Below are 22,520 nucleotides of genomic sequence, written 5' to 3'. Positions count from 1 at the left end.
CTGCCCTGCTCCCCCGCGGCCTGCACGGCCCGGCCTGCACGGCGCGCTTGCCCCGGCGAAAAAACTTTTCGGATTGTACCGCCTGCCGCCGCTCGAGTCTCGAGCGCTACTCGCCTGAACCGGTGGCCCCGCGAGCGCGACCGACGCCGCCGTCCGCCGTCCGCCCCCGGCGCCGCTCAGGCTGCCGCGCTGCCGCCGCCTGGCCGGCTAGCTCCGGCTAGGCGCGCTCTGGCCAATCCTCGTTGGGATACAGAACACAGATACAGCGTACCCGTCATGCACTGCGCAGCGACGCCTAGCCGCGCCTAGCCCTGATTCCTAGAGTCTTTCTCGTCGCTCTGTCAGTCTCGCCCCTGTCGGGGACGCCCTGGGAGCGCGAGAGAGATAGCCCGACGCAAACGACTCTCAGTCTGCTGATGGCCTTGGGTAGTTTGCTTTGATTCGACGGCGGTAACGAGAGCCCGGCGGCGGAAGGCGCGCGATGCACGCGAGCTTTCCGCCGCAGCAAGCACTGCAGCACTGCTCTGCAGTCGGCTGGACGGCGCCGGCCAACGTTAGGGCGATGGAGCTATGGCAGCAATGGCAGACGGACGCCTGCACGAGAATGGAGTTTATCTTCCGCCCATATGTGTCGTGCGAGTAGTCGCGCAGATCTACAGGCTGTAACTCCGGCGCGCGTCTCTTCCCACAGCATCAACACTTGATGCTTCTCCCTCCCTCCCCCCCCCCCTTTCTCTCTCCCTCTCTCTCTGTCTCTCTGTCTCTCCCTCTCTCTCTCTCTCTGTCCCTCCCCTGCCCCCTTCCTGGAGGCACCTCCACCACGCCACCGGCAGATCGTAAGGTTTACAGTCCCTACCCAGGCGTTATAATTTATAACCCTGACGGTGAGAAGGAACTTGCAGAAAATCCCCGATGGAATGCGTCACATGGGCGTCGCGCGCGCGTTTGAGCGTGTGTGTGTGTACGTGTGCGTGCGCGTGAGTGAGTGTTGGTGCGCGCGCCTGTGCGTGTGAACCCGACGGTGTTTGGAGACTCGTCTCGGTCGGAAAGGCCTTTTAACACGTTCTGGCCGACTCCTTCGTTGACGTCGTTGACGCCGCTGACGTCCTGGCACGGGAAGATGGTCACCTTCGGCCCTGCGGCCCTGCGGCCCTCGGGGCGCCTCGGCCCCGCGGAAGCAGCGCGATAAGTGCCGTCGGAGGGAAGCCCACGTCAGTCTGCCGGCGGCAGTGCGGCGGCGCGGCGGTCACCACACGCGAGGCGGGGAAGGGTCACTCTGAATTTGAGGCTGCGCGGGGCGGGGCGGGGCGGGGCGGAGCAGGGCGGAGGATACCGTGAGTCTGTGGTCACGTTACCGGCAGCCTCATTTTCCGCAGAGAAACCAGACTCACGAGGAGAAAAATCCGACGACGCGGACCGAGAGGCACCGGGCATCACTCGGACTAGTCCGGCCTGCAGCGCCAGCAGCGCGCCGAGCGGTGCCGTTCTATTCCACCCTTTACGAAGATGAAAAGCCGTGCGCGAATTTCGGAGCGCGGGTCGTCTCCGCTGCGCCGTCCTGGGCAAAACTGGGCCAAACTCGGCTGCTTCTAGAAAGGTTTTACGGTTTGTCAAGAGAGAGCGCGAGAGCGTGTGTGCTCGCCGGAGTGCGCAGTGCGTGCGCAGCGTGCGTCGGAGAGGCGCGAACCACAGCAAAGCGGCGCGAGGCGCGTGTTGGCCGAGTTGGCCGTGTTGGCTCAGGGACCCGCCCGGCAAGAAGACCCAGCCATGCACTCCGGCGACTCCGTTCAGGCCGTTGCCACTCGCTCGTCGCGTTGCCGCGCGTTGCTGGCGGTGTACCACCAGTTCCAGGTAAAGCCATGCTGGCCAGCAGCTCAGCCTGCCGCGCATCCATCCCCGCTAAACGAGTTGTCACATTTCCAGTTGCGATGTTGTTGTTGGTCGCGGCGTTGTTGTTGATGTTGTTGTTCTGGCGGTGGGGCCGGGCCGAGTCAGGCAGCAGGAGGAGCAGAGGCCGCCGCGCCGCGAGTCCTCGCGAGTCGGCCGGGGCAGCGGGGCAGCGGGGCGAGACTCAGACGCCGTGCTTGGCCGTGGCTCATGGCAGTGCCGTGGCTGTGCCATGGTGGTGCCGTGCCATATCCGCTGCGCTGCCGCCCCGCCCGGCCCGCGGTTTTACACTTATTGGATTCGGTTTCACAACACGCGTGGAGCCAGGTGCAGAACGCTCCGGGGCCCTCCGGGGGCTGCGGGCTGGGGCCGTGGTGAAGCCGCGCTGGAGCCGTGCCCGCGTCGTGATGTAGAGGGGTGAAATAAGAACCTCGATCCAGAATCAGCGAGAACACGGACGCCGTCGTGTGTTTCATTTCCACACAGATTTACAAGACAGAGATAACTTTGCACGCGTGCTAATAAGTATGAAAGTAGGTCACGAAATGAAATGGATGCCGGCCGCTCGTAAGTCTGACACTGACGCTGCCCTCTCCCCCGGCAGGGTGTCGAGGCGGCCCCGGCCCAGGTTCATCCCCTGGGGTGCGGGGCGTGGTGGCGCTGCAGGGGGTGCTTGCGCGTTCGGTGCGGCCGTTGCGGCCGGGGCGGCATGTGCGGCGCCGCCACGGGGCCCTGCACCGGGCCCTCGATGTCCACCAGGCTGCAGTCGTCCTGGCTCATGGGGAACATGTAGTCCAGGTCGATGGCGTAGCGGGTGAGCTTGTCGCGCAGGTAGGCCTGCACGTTGTTCGGCAGGTCCTTGGTGCGGCTGAGGATGAAGGAGCTGAGGTAGCGCAGCGACCCCGTCTGCTCGGCGCAGTGCAGCAGCAGCGCCCACGTCACGTAGTCCGAGTCCAGCACGTACGTGTTGTACACGCCCTGGTCTGCAAGCGCGGCAAGCGGATACCGTCATCAGACGCCGTCAACACAGAGAGCAGGGAGGCGCCGTCAAGCGCGGGGACTGACGGGAACTTACAGGACTCCTCCTGGTGCCGCCAGTGCGCCGGCCTGCTCAAGTCCGGCACCTGCCAGGTGATGTTGCCGCGCAGCCGCTCGCCCACCGGGTCGTCGCTGAAGGCGTACGTGAAGTTCATGGTGACGCGCGGGCCCCTCGGCCGGGCCTCGACGCCGTCCTCCGCGCTCGCCGTGCTCAGGCTGAAGTCGGCGCGCATGCAGCGGTACTCGGGCAGCTCCTCGCTGGACGCGAAGTACTGCACCACGAACCAGTGGCCCAGCATCTAGGACAAGCAGAGGAAGTGCGGATCAGCGGATCATTCTCCAAAGCTCCAGCTCTTGCTTCTAGCTCGGAGGGATAGAGGACTGTAACCGGTCGAAAATCCTAGACTACGGTCGCGCGGGAGCGCGCTGTGACAACGCGCCGAACGCAGTTTCTCATACACGTGTTGGGCACACTTATTAGATTCAAAAGGTGCTTCTACTTTCAGACGGATGTCTGTTTCAACAAGCTCACCACAGGCAGAGTGTACTAAGCACACATCGTGTACTGCAGTGAGATAAACACCCTTTTTTTTTCAAAATTGTGGTACTCACGTCGTGGAGATGCAGGTGGCGGATGGCCTTCACCGTGGGGCAGTGGCGCTCGTCGTCCGAGGCGCCCACGGCCGCGGTCAGGGCGAGGACGGCCACGGCCAGGGCCACGGCCAGGGCCAGCAGCGCGTCTCTCGCCGCCACTGCAAGCACAGCCCGAGCGTCATGACGCGGTCGCAACCGCGCCGTCGATCTCGAATGCTTTGTAATTGCGAAGCCTTTCCTTTCTAATGCGGACTGAGTCCTTCGCCAGTGGAAGAAATTTCTTTGCAACCTTCCAAAGCATAGTCAAAACCTTGGCGTGTTTCCAGCAAAATGCGGGCGGCGCGTGTTTCGACCGACACTCCCCGCACACGCTCTGTCGAAGCAGTTTAGATTTTGGCGAGGCGACGACGACGTGGCTTACCTCCTGGGTGGCGCATTTTCCTGCGGGCTACGCGGCTACGCCCTGCTGCTCGAGACTGCTCGAGGCTCTCGAGGCTCTGGGTCCAGACGCTGCACTGCACGGCCTCGGCGCGGCCTCTGCAGCTGCCGTCGCGGCTCTGCGTCACGGCGTGTCAACGCGACTCGCCGCCGCACCCACTCCAGGCCTCCATGCTGATACAGGCACAGCCACGGCACGGCCGGCCGGGCCTTCGCACTATCAGGAGGCAGGCCTGCATGGAGTGGCCCAGACGGCACAGCCGATCGCGTCCCACTCTCCACCACACGGTTCCTTCTCTCTCTCTTACCCTCTCTTTCTCTCTCTCTCTCTCTCTCTCTCTCTCTCTCTCTCTCTCTCTCTCTCTCTCTCCCCCCTCTCTCTCTCCCTCTCTGCCCGACTTGCCGATAATGACGCACTCACTCGTGCAGCCACCCCTTTCCCCTCTCTGTTTATTAAATATTATTGCAACCGGCGACGCGTTTCCGGTGGAAGGTCCAGAAACCAGCGCGCCACCGCCGTTTTGGAGCAAAGCTAATTAAGATTGAAATAAAATTCAGATTACGATGGGGAGAAATGAGCTGTGTACGGGCACGGGTGTGGTCGGCACGCCGCCGGGCTGCCGCTGGGCTGCTGAGCGGCACTGCGCGGCGCTGCATGCCGGGCCGGCGGCGCGCGCCTTGCGGTCGCGAGTAGGCAACCCTTCGCGCAACAACGCGCTGCGCGGGCTGCGGGTTCTCACGGCGCACCCGGCCGGCCCGGTCGGCCCGACCCGACGCCCTTTCGCTGCGAGCCAGTGCAGTCAAACATCAACACTAATGCACCAGTGTCGAAAGAGTTACCAACCTCAGCTTGCCTTCTGGTAGATCGCACTAGAATCAAGTGACTAGATGATTGTATCTTGGATTGGATGCACTGCGTATCTAACAGCTGCCAACCCTTTCGACAATGGTGCAGAGAGGAATTTTCGCCTGCTTATGTGGCAGCAGGCAGCACTGCTCCGAGCATGTGAACCGCAGTTTAACCGCCCCTCCACACTGTCTGGCAAAATGCGTAATGTTTCCAAACGCGAACTGAAATTAACTTTGAGTTCGTTGGTGGAAGAGAGGTGTCATAAACGAATTGCGGCGAATGGCTTCAATTCCTTTTATTTACATGCCGTATTTGTGATAAGGCACACACGATCTGCGTGTCTGGACGGAGAGGGAAGCGACTCGGTTAATCCGGCTGACAAGCAAAACGGTAATCAAGTAATTCCTATTCCCGACAATCCATCATCCCGCTGCCAGCTGACGTGAAATTTACCAGTCGTTTGCACCTCGGTCTGGTCCCTTAGCAACGCCAGCCACGACGTGCGGAACAACAACAACAACAAACAAACAAACAAACAAACAAACAAACAACAACAACAACGTCAACAAAAACAACAACGAGTCTGGGTTTGCAGTCTGCAGAGAAATGGCCCAGCTACTCCGCGCTAATTTCAGTGCTGCATCGTGGGCGATCGCCAGAGGGCTGATTTGATTCCTCGCTCTGTCTCTCTCGCATCCCCAATGGACGCCCAATGAGGTGCAAGAGAGAGGAGGACTGTTGAGAATCAGTCTGCGGAGCGAGGGGTACTCCCTGCGGGGTTGCAGCTCGCGGCCCGCAGGCAGGAGGGCCATTTCTTTGGGGACTGGTGGCACAGAGCGGCATGCAAAACACGACGGGGCACCGAAAATGCACGCTGGCACTTCATGATTTAAAATTTGAAAAAGTGTACTTCGCAGCCTCTCCCGGGAAATGAAGTGAGCTGAGGACGGGAAGGTGCGCTTGCAGCAATGTCGGAGTATCACTCGATAAAGTTTCAGAAAGCAAGGGCTCACTCTGCTCAGCTACTTTCAGAGTGTCACTCAGAATTGTCTCAGAGAAGCGCTCCCTCTCCGCCCTCCGAAACAGCACTCTTGGCGCGGAGCAGCCACTTCCAATCCATGGAGAGGGACTGCGACAGTCCTTTCCCACGTTCAGACTAATTAAACATAAACGGCCATCACAAATCCGAGAGCCGAGATTGCTGCAATTGAATTTCTGGGTGCATTTTCAGGCGCGCTCCTAGCATGTACCGAAAAAGAGTTGGGTCTCTTCTCTACCCCTCGCGGGAGAGACTCTACGCGGGGTTTCGGCAGCGGGTCCGTTTTCGTTTCCACTGATGAGACTGCCGGCGTTCGGGGCCGCCCTTCGCAGCGCTTCAAAGGCCCCTGCCGTCGTAGTGGACGTGGTGCTGGCCGTGCTGGCCGTGCTGGCCGTGCTGGCCGTGCTGGGCGAGCTGAAGGACGCACTCGCAGGCCACGGGCACGGCCTTGTACTCGAAGTGCCAGTGCTTGCGGAGGCTGTCGGGGACCAACGGCGCGGGCTGACCGCCCTGGCTGGACTGGGTCTGCCGGTCCTTGTGCGTGAGCACGGGCACGTGGTACACGTAGGGCTGGCAGTGGGGGCTCTGGACACACACCGCGGCGCTCAGGGTGCGGGGGTAGTGCGCCTCGCCCAGCTCCATCGGGTGGAATCCCTCGTGGCAGCGGCACGGCAGGAGGCTGCCGCCGCCTGCAAGTCGCGTTAGCATGTGAGCATGGAGGCACGGCACCTCGCGGCCCCTCGCGGCACTGCAAGTCCCTCAAGGGCTTACCTCTGGTGCACGGCAGCAAGTCGGCGAGGTCCTGCACCAAGGTGGTCCGCTTGGGGGGCGGCGCCTCCACGCGCTCCTCCGCCAGGTTGTCGATCAGGTTGTCGACCGCGTTGTCGACCGCCCCCTCCTCGGCCTCCTCGTACTGCTCGGCTTCGGCGGCGCCGGCGTCCCTGCCGAGGCCCTTGGCGTCGGTGGAGCTGGCGGCCTTGGGCTTGTCCGCGCAGTGCGGCGAGAAGCACCCTCGGAGGCCGAGCGCGGCCAGCCCCACGGCCAGGGCGGGCCGCTCGTCCCCGGCCTGCTCCCCCTGCTCCCCCTGCTCCCCTTGCTCCACCTGGTCCAGCTGGTCGGCCTGGTCCACGGGCTCCAGCCAGGACAGGTCGACGTGGGGCGCGCGGAGGCCGGACAGCCGGCTGGACGCCATGACGGCGGCCAGGCCGGCCAGCAGCAGTGCCAGCGGCGGCGACATGCCTGCCGTGCCTGCCGAGCCTGGCTTGGCGGCCGTGTTGCCGCCTCGGCGTCGACCACGCGATTGAGAGCCACCCCCGACGACGCGCCCCTAAATACCACCCGCCCGCTCCCCCGACGCCCACCAGGGCCGGCGAGGCCGACGAGGCCAGCCAGGCCAGCGAGGCCACCAAGGGCATCCACGGAGTGTCGGTGTCGGGTGGCCGGGGTGCCGTCTCGGTCCCTGCCGTCCCCGCCAGCGGTGCCTGCCGTGCCTGCCTCGCCCTCGCTCGTCCAAGCCCACGCCGAAGCGGAGATCATGGAGATCACCTTCCAGCCGGTGGCCCTCTGGCGGCCCTCAGCGCCGCCCTGCCCAGCCAGCCAGTCCGCAACCATTCGCGACGCGCGTCGCCCCGTCACGACTGGAAGTGTCGTGGAAAGAGTAAACGGAGGGGAGGTCACAGGCGCACTCTAAATGTCGGGTCATTTAAGTCGCGCGAATAGTTGTGATTTTAAACACATCGATTCTGACCGTGTCAGAGTCTCTACCTGATGATACAAACAGGATCTTCTCTCTTGGGACTTTATCGTCAAAAATTGGAGGAAGGGGGGGGGTCAAAAGTAACATGAATCCAACGGGAAAATGTGCGAACCACGCATAGATGTTGGACAGAGCAATGTAGCACAGCCCTCGGCCTTCAGGCTGGGCTGGCCGGGCCGGGCCGGGCTGGGGGGCGAGCCAGGTACGCCCTGGCGGGGCTGGCCCGGGATGGCCCGGGATGGCCCGGGATGGTCCCACTGTGGTTTCAAAGAGGACCGCAAGCACGCCGTGCCGCCGGGCCGTCGGAGTGCGGGTGTGGCGGAGTAGGGGCGTGCCGGTCCGCGGGCTGCCTCTGAAACAAGAGGCCAATCATTCGCTAATGACTGCCGACTTGTAACTCGAGTACCGCGGCGCGAAGCGGCCAAGCAGCGAAGCACGGCAACGCCAGGCAACGCCTCCGGAAGGCCGGAAAGGCCCGGCACCGCATTCCTACACTGTGTATGCGAGCGGGCGTGTGCCAGTGAGCGTGTGTGTGTGTGTGTGTATGTGTATGGGGAAGGGGGAAAAGGGGGGGGGTGCTATAAGTTGGCACTGCTGTGAGTGCCGTATTTTTATGTTGGCCCACGCGGCAATATTGACGGTATTGTGTTTGGGACATTACTCTTAAAATAAAAATTAAGAAAATTTGATACAATAAAATAAGTTTTCTTCTCATACGTGCGGCTCTATCGGCTCTATCTCTTATGGTTACTGACCACAGGCCCAATTTACATTGGAACACGCAGTTGAATCATTATTTTTCCGAGTGCAGAGGCAGGAGCCAGCCAGGGAACTACTGCGTCCGGCTCCGCGCGATAAGGGTTGCACCACCGCCCGGCTGCGTTCCGCTGCGTTCCACGGCCCCGCGCCTCGTGTCTCTGTCGCACCCACTGTGTCTGGGTGACAGGAGTGACGGGGACAGAAGACGCCGGGCCGGCGCTTCCTGACGCGAGCGTGAGGCGCCCCTCATAAGGCGGCGTGGCGGAGTGTCGGCGGGACTGCCTCCTTGTCCCCGGCGCGGTCCAGGACGACGACCAGCACGACCAGCCGGCCGGCATGGTGCTGCTCGTGCTGCCGTAGCGATGACGCCGCACCTGCTCGTGGCCGCCGCGGCGTGCCTGTGCGTCTGCCTGCTGCCCGCGCTGTGCGACGCCAGCTTCCTGGTGAATAGTGCCTCCCCTTTCTTCCCGAACGAGGCTGGAAACAAGTTTCTTGTAATTCCTCCATGTTTTCTCTCCACCAATTTACCCAAGTTTTCAAACTGACTGTGACACCCACTGACGACAACGCGCTCCTCCCCTCCCCTCTCCCAGGCGCCCTGTTTGTGGAGGTTTCAGCGCGCAGGCGGCGCCGGCCCCCTGGGAGTCCCCGCGGGAGGGCCCCGGTCCTTGGCGACGGACGCGGACGCCTGCAAACTGCTGTGCCGCGCCCCGCTCGCCGCCAGCGCCATGTGCCAGAGATGCTGCCGCGGCGCCGAGGCCGCGCCGTGGGCCTCGTGGGGCCATGGCCAGGGCCAGGCCCAGGGCGTGCAGATCCCCCTCACCAGCCTGCTGGCCGCCATGGGGTGGCCGGGGGTGCCCTCGCCGGGCGCCACGGTAAGCCACACCGCGCAGCACCGCGCGGCATGCCTTACACCAAAAAGTCAATAATGATTTCGAAAAGAAAAAGCTGCTATACAGAGGAAGATTGAGCCTGTCCTTTTCCCCCAGATAAGCCAGCTTTTGGGGATGAAGCCGGGCGGCGCCGGGACGTCGTCGGGGGCCTCGGGGACGTGGACCTGGGCCGTGCCCTCGGACGGCACCACCACCACGGCCCGCCCCAGCAGCGCCGCCAGCAGCACGCCGTCGTCCGTGAGCGCGGCCAGCTCCACGGCGCCGGCGGGCTGAGACGGCATTCATCTTTGTACCATAGTTGCTACATAGTCGCTAAGATTCCTCCAGAAAAATAAAGAAGCAAAACGCAGATAATGGACAAGAAATTTATTTCCTCGACCCATGCACTCAAAGAGAAAACATGAAAATGGGATGTTCCTTGCCATTTTTTGGTGTTGTCGTGCACGCTCGCGCTTTGCTCGCGCTTTGCTCGCGCTGCAACGCGCCGCTGCATCGTAAAGCCCGTCACGGCCTTTCCGGCGGGGCGGCGGGGCGGCGGGGCGTATAAAAGGCCCGCGGAAGGTGGCCGAGCCCTCAGGCATGCCTCAAGGCTGCAGCATGGACTTGAAGGCGACGGGGTCCTCGGCGAGCGCCGCGGTGCTGGTGCCCCTGGTGTGCCTGCTGGCCGCGGCCAACGCCGCCTTCCTGGTGAGAGCCTTGCCGCGCCGCCACGTCGCTATCCTTGCACGTGCTCGATGACGACGTGGCCGTGGTGTCCGCTATCCGCAGGTGCCGTGCCTCGTCGGCCAGTTCCCCACCTCCGTGGTGGAGATGCGGCGCGACGACTGGGCGTGCGGCGTGTACTGCTCCAACAAGCTGGTGTCGCTATGGGACGCGGTCTGCAAGCGCTGCTGCCCCAAGTGGCTGGGCGGCGACGGCGCCAACGCCTTCAGCACCACGCCGTCGTCTGCCGCTGGCTCCACCGCTGGCTCCACCGCGACCCCCGGCGACGGCACCTCCACCTCGGGCCAGGGGGAGGGCTCCACGACCACGGCACGAGCGGCCTCGTCCACGAGCTCGGCCACGACAAGCTCTACGGAGGGCGCGGCAGCTTCAACCTCAGCCAGCCCAGCCGAGACCACCACCGAGCCCGCAGCGTAGGGTGCGTGTGCTCTGGGTACAGTGTAACTACGCCGTGCTCAAGCTTCTCCGATTTTTGATCAAGTGTGCACCTGTATCTTGAATGAAATACAAAATGGCGATGCCCTAGACATTGCACCGTCGTAGACACTGTCCCCGACAAAGCTCAACGTGAACAGCCTCTTCCAGCTTGTTGGGCCAGTACGCGTGAAATCATCATCAACGCTGCTGGGCTATGCAGACCTTTAGCGGTTGAGTACGCAGAATATGTGTCAACAAAGCAAATGCGGAACCGCACCCGCGTGCCGGGCCGGGCCGGGCCGAAAGGTGGCGCTGAAAACGACAAGTCTCGTTGCCTGCTTAACGACGGGACACGCCTAGGCACGCGCCTCCACCCCCACCGCGCCCCGCCCCGCCCCGCCCCGCCACGCGGCGCCACGCGTCTCATGCAAGCAGAGCGACCTGACGACCCGGGTAGCCGCGGCCCTGCTTCCTCCAGTCGCGCGGGACTCCTCTCCGACGGCGCAGCGCTCCGACACTTTTAGAGACGCCCGGCCCCTGCAACGCCCGCACCGCCACCACCTCCTGCACTGCCAACATGCAGCCCCTCCTGAGAATGGCGCTCCTGGCGGCGCTGCTCGTCGCCACCGCAGACGCCCTCTTCACGGTGAGTATGACAGGCCTTTCCCCGGACACGGCGGGCACAGCGGGCACGGCGGACACGGACACCCGATCGGCCGGCCGCCTCCCACGGCCAGGCAGCGGCAGCGCGGCGGCAGGACAATGCCGCAGGGTCGTGTTCCGGCGCCGGGGCCCTAGGCGGCCCTAGCCCGCCCTAGCCCATCCATGGCGTCATCCCTTGAAAGGGGCCCAGCAGACTGATTCCGAGAGTCGTTCTCGTCGCGCTGTCTCTCTCTCGCACCCAGACGGGACGCCCGAGTGCAAAAGAGACAGAGCGACGAAATCGACTCTCGGAATCAGTCTGCAGGGACCGCCGACGCCATCACCGTCACATGTACGGTTCAGCAGCGCCATTCAAAACAGCGTGTCGTCGCTCTGTCTCTCTCGCACCCCTATGGAACGCCACATGAGAGAGGCGGAGCGACGAAAGCGCTGTTCCGAATCAGTCGTTGGCTGGACCAAAGGCACGGCACTCATTTTCTTCCCGCGTATTCGTGGTGGACAGCCGCGCTGCCTCTGGAGCGGGCTGCTGGGCGACCTGGGAAGCAGCGGGGAGAGCGACGAGCGCTGGGTCCGCGACACTGCCTTCAGGACCAAGGACTCGAGGTGTGTACTGTCACTATTCGGTTGCAATACTAATTCGCACAGTGATGCTTTGCTTGGCTACTTGCGGGCTGAACATGTTGGCGATGAAATAAACCGAAAGCGATACTAAAGGGGCCCGCGGGCACTGAACACTGCCTGCAGGGTGCGCCGCTTCCTGTGGACAGACCGCGACGTGTGCGACTGGATGTGCAAGGGTGACTACGGCTCCGAGGTGCGGGAGGTGTGCAGCCGGTGCTGCCCGGGCTCCCAGCCCTCCTCCACCTCGCGACGACCGTCCTCGACAGCGTCCACGCCACCCTCCACCAGCCGTGCGCCGAGGAGCACCGTAGAGGACGGCACCACCACGTCGCAGAGCACACCCGCTGCGTCCGCCGGAACGCCCGCTGCGTCCGCCGGAACGCCCGCTGCGTCGGCTGGAACGCCCGCTGCGTCGGCTGGAACGCCCGCTGCGTCCGCTGGAACGCCCGCTGCGTCGGCCGGAACGCCCGCTGCGTCCGCTGGAACGACGGCTGCGTCGGCTGCGTAGGCCGGAACGCCCGCTGCGTCCACCGGAACGACCGCTGCCGCGGCTCGAACGCCTTGATTCGCGCCATCTACGACTGGGTGGACTGGGTCCTGCTTGCTGACGATCCTTTCCTGGATCGCGGCGGCGACTGTGGGCGCAATGACCATCTCCTACCGGAGGCGAAATTTATCACGGCCGGCTGGAGCTCCACTGTGACGCTCTCATTTATATTTTTTCACTAACCCTATTTTTCTTGCGATTATAAATCTTGTAATTGGCTTTTACGCCTGGGACCTATGCTCTCCAGCTTAGGGACGAAATAAAAACTACTTATTTACAGAATAGATAGCGTTTATTTTACCTCCCCTCCTGTCTTTTCGTGAAACAACCATGACCAAGCAGCTCATCTCGACGTGGGTGCGGGGCTGGCCCTCGGGGGGCTGGCCGTCGGGCTGGCCCTGGGGCTGGCCCGCAGCAGCCGCCACGCCTCGCTCGCCTCCTCCGCGTCGCTGGTGGCGGCCGTGGTGGCCACGGCGCTGCTCTCGAGGTAGGCGGCGCGGACGGCCAGCGCCTCCCTGAGCAGCGTGAAGGGCCGGTCCTTGGAGGCGCGCAGCACGAGGCGCCAGTACGCGCGCCCGAAGGGGGCACGCGGGAACGAGGCCAGCTTGCCGGCCAGGCGCTCGATGTTGTCCAGGTTGCGCTCGGGGTTCTCCACCCAGATGCGGATGCGCACCGAGTCCTCGCGAGACACGATGGCCAGGATGTGCGCCGCCGTCTCCAGCATGGCCTCCTGCGGGCAGAGCGAGGCAGAGGCACTCGACGACGCGCACTCACACGCCCCGACGGCCATGACATCCAGCAGGCTCTGTCTCTCTCGCACTCACCGAGCATACCGTCAGGGTGCGAGAGGCGCAGAGCGAAGAAATGCCTTTTCGGAATCTCTTGGCAGATACACGTCGCTCACCTGCGTTCCCTCGGGCAGCTGGTTCGGGAACACGAGCTTCGGCCCCTCGGAGTCCTTGGTCACGTGGTTGTCGCGCTCCGTGGAGGGCTCCTCCGTGGCGTCCGGCTCCTTGGTCACCTCGTCGGTCCGCTCGCCCCTCCTGGTGGTGCGCTCGTCGTCGGGGGCCTTGCCTGCACAGCACATGCGGCACAGCCTGGACGACCACATGCAGTGTAGCGCGCAGGTGCCGCCGCGGCCGCTTCCGACGCCATCGCCGCGACAGGGGCTCCTCTGCGGACCGGACCGGGCACTCCCTTGACCTTCCACTACCCTCCACAACGCACGCGCCGGGTGGTTGCGTGCGAATAGTCATCGTCGCTCTGTCTCTCTCGCACCCATCGGCATGCGAGAGAGAGAGAGAGCGACAGAGGACTTTTCGGAACCGCTCGGCAGTGCGACTGCGCGTCTCGAGATAAGGTGTCACGCGTGCCTCGGGCCGCGGCACGGTGAGGCCGGCCGTGACCACCGTCACCGCCGTGCCCAGCGACTCAAGGGCAAGCACAGAGTAGCGCCAAGCGCGCTGTCAGCCCTTGGACGGCCACGAATCGGCATCGGCCGCTCCCTGCTTCCAGCTACTTCCCCGCGCGCGGCGCGTCACCTCCGGGTACCTCCGGGGCGGCCGAGAGCAGGGAGACGCCGCCACTGGCCAGCGCGACGTCCAGCGCCGCGGCCAAGATGGCCTGCAAGGTGAAGCTGAGGGGGGCTGTCCGCATCTCGCGCGTAGCAGCTGCTTGCTGCGGACACAGCGTCTGCCGGGGGCTGTGCGGCGCGAGGCGGCGCCAGGCACTCAACGGGGGTACCCGGGGGCGCCGTGCTGCTCCCTCCCTCCTCGTGACCCCCTCCCCCTACAAGGTCCTCGTCCTCATCTTCGACTCCAGGTACGGCAGGAGTGGCCTTCGCTTCTAACTCGGTTTCCCTGGGGTGGCGGCGTGCCCCCCGGCGTGCCCCCAGCAGGCTGACTCCGAGCGGGCGGTCCCGTCGGTCTGTCTCTGTCACACCCACGCGGAACGCGCCGCGAGTGCGAGAGAGACCGAAGAGACACCCCCACTCGGAAGCGGCCCGCTGGCCGCCTAGTGCCGCCGCGTTTACGCCTTCACGCTCGTTAAAGGAAGGAAAGTGTGTTTTCCCCGGAGTCAAGGCAGGCAGCCGTGAGAGAAGTGGGTCTCGCCTTATCGCTGACCCGAACGCCCCGTCGTCGCAAACTCGCGAACGCGTCGACAGCCTTGGCGAGCCTTGGCGTCTCAATAAGCCTCGCCGCTCCTCAACTCAGAACCGTACAAAAACGGTTGCTTTTCGAAAAAAAAAGTGATAAAAGTGGTCGTTTAATGATATTTTTACTATCTTAAATAACGAAATGACATCATATGCACGTTTGGTTGAAGCAGGTCAAGGGCAGTGGGGCGCTTTGCAGCGCTGGCCGTCGGCGTCCTGGAGGTGGCGGTAGCGGAACCGGGGCAGCTCCTTCCGGGCCTCCTGCAGCAGCCCGTGGATGAGGTTGGGCTCGAGCAGCGGCTTGTCCTGCTTGTCCGTGGGAGCGCTGGGGCCGCACCAACCCCGGGCCTCCTGCAGCAGCGCCTGGACCTCCTCCTCGCTGACGGGTTCCACGTCCTGCAACCGGATCACGCGACAGTCATTTTCAACGTTTCGTGTCAAAGCAATCCAGGTAGCAAGATTTTTTGAAAATGTCAAAGACCGAGTCACAGACTCCAATTTTGACACCGCCGCTGTCTGATAGCCGGGGGTAAAGTAAGGCGGGGTAATGGAACTGACACCGTCTCGTCTCGCGTCCTCGGGGAACTCATTTTCCACCCCAGTGCCGTGGGCTTGGCCGTGGCTCAGCCCTTCCGACTCACGGCGCGCATGCGGTGCACGTGGCGCGTGCACTGCATATGGCGTGCGGGCCGCTCGCTCACCTCCAGGGCGGACTCGGCGAGCGCGCGCAGGCAGCGGTCGATGTCGTCGAGGCGCTGCTGCCTCGTGCCCGCCTTGCCCGCCGCGGACGAACCGCCCTGCCGCAGCCTCCGCGCCGACGTCTCCGGGACCAGCTCCTGTCAGCAAGACAAGACGGCCTGCAATTGGCAAATGGCTAGCTGCTAGCTCGCACCACGCAGCCTTGAGGGTAGGCCACCCATCCGCCGTGTGTGCCTGGCGATGCAGGCTGCACAGCTTAGTGCAAGGCTGCAGACGAGGAAGAGGACTGCGGGCCCTGCGCCCCCACCTGAAGCTTTCCGTCGATGTTCTCCAGGCTGCGGCGAACCTCAGCGTCCAGGTTGTACCCCGCCCCCAGTGGCTCTGCCCTCGGGCCGCGCTCTGGACCCGACCCCGCGTCCATGTCGTCGTCTTCCTCGGCGGCCAGGTCTTGGTCCAAGTCTCTGAGGAGGGCGGCCAGCTTGAGCTTCTCCTCGTCGGTGATGGCCAGCGCGGACGTGGACTGCAACGCGAACAGCATCGTGAATCGCAAAGGGCAAGGTGCGCGCCCTTCCCTTCCCCGGTTCGCCCTTCGTCCTCACGTGGTCCGAGTCCTCCGACTCCTGGTCCGAGTTGGTGCCGCTGATCCTGGGCAGCACGGAGTCCCTGCTCCGCACTGAAACACGCCGTGCACTGCTATGTGATTGCGACGGGCAGGGCGAGCCTGTAGCGCCTGCGAGGTAGGCCACCGGGCAGTCACGCAACACACCGGTGTGCAGGCGGCGGCCTACCTTGCGCCTGCGAAGGGGCAAGGTAGGCCAGCGTCTCCACACCGGTGTGTTGCGGGGCGGGCCGGTGCCTACCCCACAGGCGTTACGATCAAAGGGATGCTATTTGGCGAACAGCGCATTTGTAGCGTCCCAGTGGTCCCGGTGTGAACACACAGGGGCGTCCTGCTCTGCGCGGACGCACGCAGCCCCTCGGTCCCGCGACAGCAGGGCAGTAGAGCCCTAAACAGGGGGGCGACCGCCAGACCGCCTACCCTGCTTTGGAGTGTCGTCCATGACCGGCTGCATGGCCTCCATGGCGGGGCACAGCTTCATGAAGGCGTCCCAGTTCCTGGCCATCACCACGTTCTGGCTGCCCGTCCGCTGCCGCAGTTGGCGCAGGTGCGACCGCGTGGTCAGCTGGGCCTGCAGCGTCTCTGCCTGGGCCTCCTGTACGAGGCACAGAGTCACACCCTTTGCGTTGCCGCCAGGCCGCCACTGCCAGGGCTGTGCTTTGGAGGCTGTGGTTCACCTTGAGCCGCTGGTCCGATTGCCGCAGCAGCGCGTCCAGCTTGTGCATGCTGCTGTACGCTTCGCACAGGGACTTGAAGGGCCCCGCCGTCTGGGGCGCCTCCTCAAGGCCCGGGCCTGCCTCGGCCTCGCCAGCGACTGCCCCGTCTTGGTACCGCGCCTCGCCTCCAGCCTCACCATCTGCAGCAGCATCCACGACACCCCGGCACCGGGCCACCTGAGTCCCGCCTGGCTCAACAAACAGCAGAGTGAAGGTTGCCAAGTACAGCACTCCAGCACTGTGCAATTAATGGGCTTTGAGCTCCACTGTGCAATGAATGGGCTTTGAAACCTAGATAGAAAAAGTATTCAATGACCTCTTTTAAAAGTTTATTTTATAAAATCAGTCTTTGAGAGCACTAAGAGAAAGGCTCTAATCTAATAATGATGTATACTCAACAGGTGTTAAAGCGTAAAGTTCCTGAAGACTTCGCAATGTAGTTTTGTGAACATACTAAAAATTATTAAAATGTTATGCGCGTACATAATTATTTGGCGGACACATCAGGCTGCTTGCTGCCTGTCGGTAACTGTCCATGATCCGGATCTAAGGTAGTTTTCAATTTATTGGTCCCATATGTGGGACGCCACAAGTGAGATTCGTCACAATTCTGATCAGCAGGGATGTTCTTAGCAGCTTCTGTGTCCTTCTTATTATTAACAAGTCTACTTTCATTCAAAGGCGCTGTAGTACCCGAAGATTCTTCTCTCTTTGCCTTTCTTCGCTCACGTTGCTTGATGCGTAAGGCCATGTCATCTTCATCACTGCTTCCTTCCGTATAAAACTCTTCATCAGAAATCCAAACGTCCTGAAATTTAAAATTGTATACAAATAGAACCCTTGTAAATTTATAAAATAAAGTATTGATCGTAGCTAATATGATAATACCTGTGATTTATGTTGCTCCAGTAAAGAGGTAATTGTTTCTTTTTTAACCTCATTATTTTTCAAGAGTATTTCTTCAGATGATTCCATAATAATTGAACGGTGCTCAAAGTGAAGTCATGTAATTTGTCGATTTGCAACAGTTGCTAGGGTTCCTCTAAGAGTCCTTAGCAACCAGCACAGGCAGGTACATAAATAGTTTACAACTGAAGGCGGAGTCTTCTAACTGCAATACAAGACACAAGACACGGTCATCACACTTTAAGAAAAGCAATTACAATTTAAAATAAACAATCCTTTCTGCTTGGCGTGGGGTGGAGGTGGAAGTGGAGGGAGGTGCTGACTGTGTATAAATCATCCTACACTATTAGCAGCTGCGTCGTCTGCTGTTGCTGTTATTCAAGGGTTTACGGAATCACCTCAATTTTCCTCGACGTATCTTACTTGGCGGGGATTGAATTCAAGTTGTTCAATACCCTTTCATTCATTTAACGCGTTAGATCACGAGACGACTTATGTTCTATTGTTTCGAAGCCTCCAACCCCTCTCTCTTTCTCTCTCTTGCGTCCTCCCCCTCCTTTGTTTGGGATAGGGCAAGCGAGGCAAGCGGCAAGCTAGGCGAGGACGTGCGGGATCTCGAAGGTTCTGTTCATTAGATTTGTTCTGCGCCCTTCCAGTTCTATCCTCGGCACCTTGCCGATCTACTCACCTTGTCGCTCTCATCTGCAAGTCACTTCGCGTCTGCCCGTCGGTCACCCAGCAACCGCCAGCAACAACACGAAGCCCGAGCACGGAGTTAGCGTTTCTTTCCTAGCGCGTGTCGTACCGAAAGCAATCGTAAGTACGAATGCATCCCGTTCCCGTTATCGCTTGAGAATGTCTTGAATGCGCTCTGCTCCTTTGCGGCACACTATCCGAGCGCATTCTATATTCATCTATCATTCGTGTCCGTGTTCATTCGTTTTTGCCGGCTAACCATCACCGCTGACCCACGCGTTCGCGTTCCGAAGAGACAAGTAGAGAAGGGGAGGGCCTGATAGTGACGGATCGCCTTACAGGATTTCAGAATTGTTCATCTGCTTTTTGTTTGCAGGAAGATGACAGTTGAACAAGTCAGCCCCAATGGGATTGATATCTCAAAAGCTAAGGATGGAGGAGTCTTGAAGCGAATCATCAAGGAAGGAACTGGAACGGATTTGCCCTCCAAAGGAAATAAAGTTACGGTACACTACACCGGAACACTTTTAGATGGGACTAAATTTGATTCCAGTAAAGATCGGAATACTCCATTCACATTCAACCTTGGCTTAGGTATGTAATTTTTTTGGTCTATCTCTTTTTGAGGTGTGCGAGGTGCAGTCATATTTGTCTGTTCCAATGAATAACATCCCTTAAAGCCAACTCAGAGGTCTCATTTTCTATTTTTTACTGTTAAAACTATCTCTTTGATAAGGCCGAGGGGCTACTGGAGCTGGTGCATGTAGACTCCTTGAGTTGGAGGGGTCAGTTTCCTTAGTAGCAAGAAACTATACCTTTGGCTTGGTTGAGTTTACATCATGAGTAAAGCGCATAGGTGTTTTGAAGATCATCACACTGCATTGGAATAGGAACAAACATGGAAGCACCTGCTCAAACCTAGGGATTGATTGGTGTGTGCATAACTAATGCTTTTGAATTCATCAAATCACATTCTTTTGATTAGGAAGTGTAATTTCTGCCTGGGATATTGGTGTTGCTACCATGAAACGCGGAGAGGTGTGCATGCTGACATGCCGCTCAGACTATGCCTACGGCAAAACAGGAAGTCCTCCCACCATTCCTCCAGATGCAACCTTGCAGTTTGAGGTATGTGGTTTTCTCTTCTTGCAATCGAAGGAAGATCGTTTCCTCAACAGACCAACATTTCAATCATGTCTTTTGTCTTTTTATAGATAGAGATGATTGACTGGCAAGGTGAAGATCTCAGTCCAAAGGAGAATGGAGCGATCATTCGGACTTTGATATCAGTGGGTGATGGTCACTCTAATCCCAATGAAGGGTCTCAAGTTGACGGTAAGTGGATTTTAATATTAATTTATCTTTTTCATGGACTTAAATTATGAATAATCATCAAACTCAATTTTTGTTTTCAGTTCATTTGGTTGGTAAATATCAAAACAAAGTATTTGAGGACAGAAGTGTCAACTTCTGCCTAGGAGAAGGAATTGAAAGTGGTGTGCCTGATGGCATTGAAATAGCACTTCAAAAGTTCAAGAAAGGAGAGAAATCAATTTTAAAACTAAAGCCAGAGTATGCCTTTGGTGAGGCTGGCAAGCCAGAGTTTCAGATTCCACCTGGCGCCACTGTCGAATATGAAGTGGAACTCAAATCATTTGAAATGGTGTGTTGAATTTTTTATCTCTTCAAGTTCGACTGATTTGTTATTCTGGTTTGCACCAGGTATGCCTCCACTTATTTGTTTCTTCTTTTTTAAAAATATGATTCTTTTATTAGGAACCCGAAAGTTGGTCTTTGGATGAAGAAGGAAGGGTGGAACAGGCACAGCTTTACAAGGAGAAGGGTACAAAGTACTTTAAGTCAGGAAATCTGAAGCTGGCTGTGAAAATGTACAAAAAGATCTTAGACTTCCTCAATGATGGTGAGAATCTGCGAGTAAATGTATATTTCAACTCAATAGTAACAGGTTTAATGAGGTTTCCATCTCTTCAGATGCTGAGGAAAATTCTAAGAGTTTAAAATTGGCAGCTCATTTAAATGCAGCGTTGTGCCATTTAAAACTGAACGACAACAAAGATGCTGTGGATCACTGTGACAAAGCACTTGCCATTGATTCGAAAAATGAGAAAGGTCTCTTCAGACGAGGGCAGGTAAGCTGTTCTTTCATTCCTTAGGAAGAAACTAATCTCAATTTTAGATCTTCCCTTTTTAATTTTTCCATTTTGCCTGTAGGGTTACTTGGCATTGGCTGAACCTGAATTAGCCAAACAAGATTTTGAGGCTGTTCTTGCCTTAGCTCCTGAAAACAAAGCAGCTGCTAATAGCATTGTTATTTGCAATGGCCTGATTAAGGAGCAGAAGAAGAAGGAAAAGATGATCTACGCCAATATGTTTGAGAAATTTGCACAGAAAGACCGTGAGGTATGATCAGCTTTCTTCATAATTATACTTCCCTTTCTTGCTCCTCCCCTCCCTGTACCATGTGGCTCCTTTTGGTTTGCAAGCTTGGAGTGTAGTTTAGTTATTAATATTAAGTTGTTTTGTTTTTTTTAACAAGTGTTGTGAAGTAGGTCTCTTATTACCATGAATTGTTGTCTGCCTGCAACTCCTTTGACACTGATAACACCCATTTTTTTGTTCTTTCTGATTTCTCCTTTTGTACAATGATGTCTGTGTCTGTCCAGTCCCAGTGTGACCTAGTTTTGCACGTGTGAAATAAATTGTTTTTAAAGGTCCTTATTGAATTATTTTTGAGCTCATTTATTTACTTTTTCAACCTTCCTCAATGCAGTTTTACCCAATTGCATATCATGCATAATTTTTTAATTCTTCTGGATATGTTATGACATTGAGAGTTTCTATAAAATCCACATGTATCATTTCTGCCACAAACTGCTTTTCCTTGTAAACTGTGTTTTGTACCAATAGACTGGTGAAAACTTATTGAACTTTTCATTCTAAGAAACTAATTTGTACTTCCGAGGTGGTCAGAAAGCTGTTGTACTTATTCCTTAATGATGTGAGCTAGTCCATAGAAGAAGTTTAATCACTAGTTTTTGACATTCTGTTATTTGGCTAGAGCTTTAATCATATGTTTTGTGAGATTGCTATGACAGTTTCTGAAATAAAAGCATGTGAACTAACCAAGAATGCTTCGTCCTCAAATTGAAAGGGAGAGAAATAAATTTGATGGAAGAACTTGAAGTAAGTTTACCTTCTTGGGCTTAATTATTTCTTGTGTGTGGTTCATTACCTTGTGCAGTTCAATTTTCAAGTTGTGTCTGTTGGTGTATTTGCAAGGAACATATGATTTTGTTTCAGGAAAAAGAAAGTCGGTTTGGATGGTGGGATGGAATTCGGCCTGTCACCCCTGCTCCTTATAGAGATGAAGAGGTTGAAGAAGAACAAAATTCAAAGAGCAAAGATCTACAAAAGAAGAAAGAATTCATTGAAAGAATGAAGAAACATAAACTGGAGATGGAGAAGGAAAAAGAGGCAAGCGTTAAAGACCAGGTGACAACACCTGGAGAAGATGCTGCCGACAAAAATGTAGAAGTGGACTCAAGTGCAAAGGAAGAAAAGGAAACTGGAAGAACAGAAGGGCCAGGACCAACCATTTGATTTGCCTTCTACATACTCGGCTCCATGAGTTTATAAATTCGATTTTTAAATTTTTTTTTCTCTCTTTAGCTTTTAATTTTTATTGATTTTTTAAAATTTAATTCTTATTTTATCATAAAGTTAATTCTTGAGTCATATTTTAGCAAAGGTGGTCATCACACGTATAAATATTATGCAGTGTCATGCTAACAGATGTTTATTGTATGTATTACTGTTGTTACTCTCATGGAAAGGATTGTTGTTTTTCAAACTACTATCACTCACTCTGCTCTGGTTTAACAAACAAGGGTTAATTTGCAAAAGAATGGGTGACACCTATTGCTAATCTGATAAAAACATTGTGAAGGCTCATGTCTCTTTCTCTTTCGCGTGTTTCAGCAACAAGTTCACTGTGCCTGTATTATGTCACCATTCTTTGCTTTATTGATGGAATTTTAACCTTGTGCCGTTCCCTGCAGCTTAAAATTGATCTTGCCAGCCTTTGGGTCATTTTAATTGAACATTCTAACTTTTCTTTTTGTCTCTGCTGTTATTATTTTGCAGAAGGAGGAGGAGGAACGGAAGCAACAACCTGATGTTATGAAAGAGTTGGGTCAGTGGGGCAAAGACGAACGTGAACACGACCCCACTAAATTTGAGACTGAAAACCCTGATATTCTAATGCTGGATGGGTCTGGACAGTTTAAAGATATGTAGTCCAGGAAGAGCAAATTGATTGGAACTGTTTTCTGACATTATTTATGATCTCTAAGATGGATAGGCTAGTTTACTTCTTGAATTTGTGTGTGCACCATTCTTGCAATCATCTCTTATTTTCTGTATCTGTGCACAATGTTTTACTTCATAAGATCCATTAAAAGAATTAAAAAAGATTGAGAACTTT

The 22,520-nt window shown here is 57.5% G+C and overlaps 7 protein-coding genes across 8 annotated transcripts; 3 read left to right on the top strand and 4 right to left on the bottom strand.

The window, feature by feature from the left end:
• Positions 1 to 2,322: 2,322 nt before the first annotated feature.
• Positions 2,323 to 4,071, bottom strand: LOC117650549. Its single transcript, XM_034394057.1, has 4 exons — positions 3,941 to 4,071; positions 3,538 to 3,677; positions 2,963 to 3,224; positions 2,323 to 2,870 (listed from the first exon to the last, which is right to left on the bottom strand). The coding sequence occupies exons 1-4, from the start codon at positions 3,954 to 3,956 to the stop codon at positions 2,518 to 2,520; spliced, it is 771 nt and encodes a 256-aa protein (XP_034249948.1). The 5' UTR covers positions 3,957 to 4,071; the 3' UTR covers positions 2,323 to 2,517.
• A 681-nt stretch (positions 4,072 to 4,752) lies between these two features.
• LOC117650596 lies at positions 4,753 to 6,696 on the bottom strand. Its single transcript, XM_034394126.1, has 2 exons — positions 6,618 to 6,696; positions 4,753 to 6,535 (listed from the first exon to the last, which is right to left on the bottom strand). The coding sequence occupies exon 2, from the start codon at positions 6,486 to 6,488 to the stop codon at positions 6,183 to 6,185; it is 306 nt and encodes a 101-aa protein (XP_034250017.1). The 5' UTR covers positions 6,489 to 6,535; positions 6,618 to 6,696; the 3' UTR covers positions 4,753 to 6,182.
• A 3,142-nt stretch (positions 6,697 to 9,838) lies between these two features.
• LOC117650680 lies at positions 9,839 to 10,509 on the top strand. Its single transcript, XM_034394259.1, has 2 exons — positions 9,839 to 9,941; positions 10,023 to 10,509. Exons 1-2 carry the CDS (start codon positions 9,852 to 9,854, stop codon positions 10,392 to 10,394), a joined length of 462 nt encoding a protein of 153 aa, XP_034250150.1. The 5' UTR covers positions 9,839 to 9,851; the 3' UTR covers positions 10,395 to 10,509.
• A 347-nt stretch (positions 10,510 to 10,856) lies between these two features.
• On the top strand, positions 10,857 to 12,507 carry LOC117650530 (translation initiation factor IF-2-like). Its single transcript, XM_034394027.1, has 3 exons — positions 10,857 to 11,040; positions 11,560 to 11,660; positions 11,802 to 12,507. Exons 1-3 carry the CDS (start codon positions 10,972 to 10,974, stop codon positions 12,184 to 12,186), a joined length of 555 nt encoding a protein of 184 aa, XP_034249918.1. The 5' UTR covers positions 10,857 to 10,971; the 3' UTR covers positions 12,187 to 12,507.
• On the bottom strand, positions 12,425 to 13,512 carry LOC117651148. The gene is made up of 3 exons (XM_034394951.1): positions 13,130 to 13,512; positions 12,698 to 12,955; positions 12,425 to 12,472 (listed from the first exon to the last, which is right to left on the bottom strand). Exons 1-3 carry the CDS (start codon positions 13,334 to 13,336, stop codon positions 12,425 to 12,427), a joined length of 513 nt encoding a protein of 170 aa, XP_034250842.1. The 5' UTR covers positions 13,337 to 13,512.
• Positions 13,513 to 14,070: 558 nt separating this feature from the next.
• Positions 14,071 to 18,442, bottom strand: LOC117651367. Its single transcript, XM_034395348.1, has 9 exons — positions 18,009 to 18,442; positions 17,303 to 17,525; positions 17,108 to 17,222; positions 16,376 to 16,602; positions 16,119 to 16,293; positions 15,679 to 15,752; positions 15,387 to 15,599; positions 15,082 to 15,216; positions 14,071 to 14,776 (listed from the first exon to the last, which is right to left on the bottom strand). The coding sequence occupies exons 2-9, from the start codon at positions 17,387 to 17,389 to the stop codon at positions 14,555 to 14,557; spliced, it is 1,248 nt and encodes a 415-aa protein (XP_034251239.1). The 5' UTR covers positions 17,390 to 17,525; positions 18,009 to 18,442; the 3' UTR covers positions 14,071 to 14,554.
• LOC117651366 (FK506-binding protein 59-like) lies at positions 17,902 to 22,509 on the top strand. 2 transcript variants are annotated; one of them, XM_034395345.1, is made up of 9 exons: positions 17,902 to 18,136; positions 18,393 to 18,610; positions 19,002 to 19,144; positions 19,231 to 19,351; positions 19,432 to 19,679; positions 19,793 to 19,937; positions 20,009 to 20,166; positions 20,249 to 20,437; positions 21,338 to 22,155. In XM_034395345.1, exons 2-9 carry the CDS (start codon positions 18,397 to 18,399, stop codon positions 21,635 to 21,637), a joined length of 1,518 nt encoding a protein of 505 aa, XP_034251236.1. In that variant the 5' UTR covers positions 17,902 to 18,136; positions 18,393 to 18,396; the 3' UTR covers positions 21,638 to 22,155. The 2 variants fall into 2 exon arrangements, with proteins under 2 accessions (XP_034251236.1, XP_034251237.1); XM_034395346.1 differs by lacking the exon at positions 21,338 to 22,155 and adding an exon at positions 22,181 to 22,509 and having other exon boundaries at positions 17,907 to 18,136.
• Positions 22,510 to 22,520: the final 11 nt, after the last annotated feature.

The sequence above is a fragment of the Thrips palmi genome, unplaced genomic scaffold (assembly GCF_012932325.1).
Source record: "Thrips palmi isolate BJ-2018 unplaced genomic scaffold, TpBJ-2018v1 HiC_scaffold_5, whole genome shotgun sequence".
Classification (NCBI taxonomy): Eukaryota; Metazoa; Arthropoda; class Insecta; order Thysanoptera; family Thripidae; genus Thrips; species Thrips palmi.
This window is presented reverse-complemented; position numbering and strand designations above follow the sequence as displayed.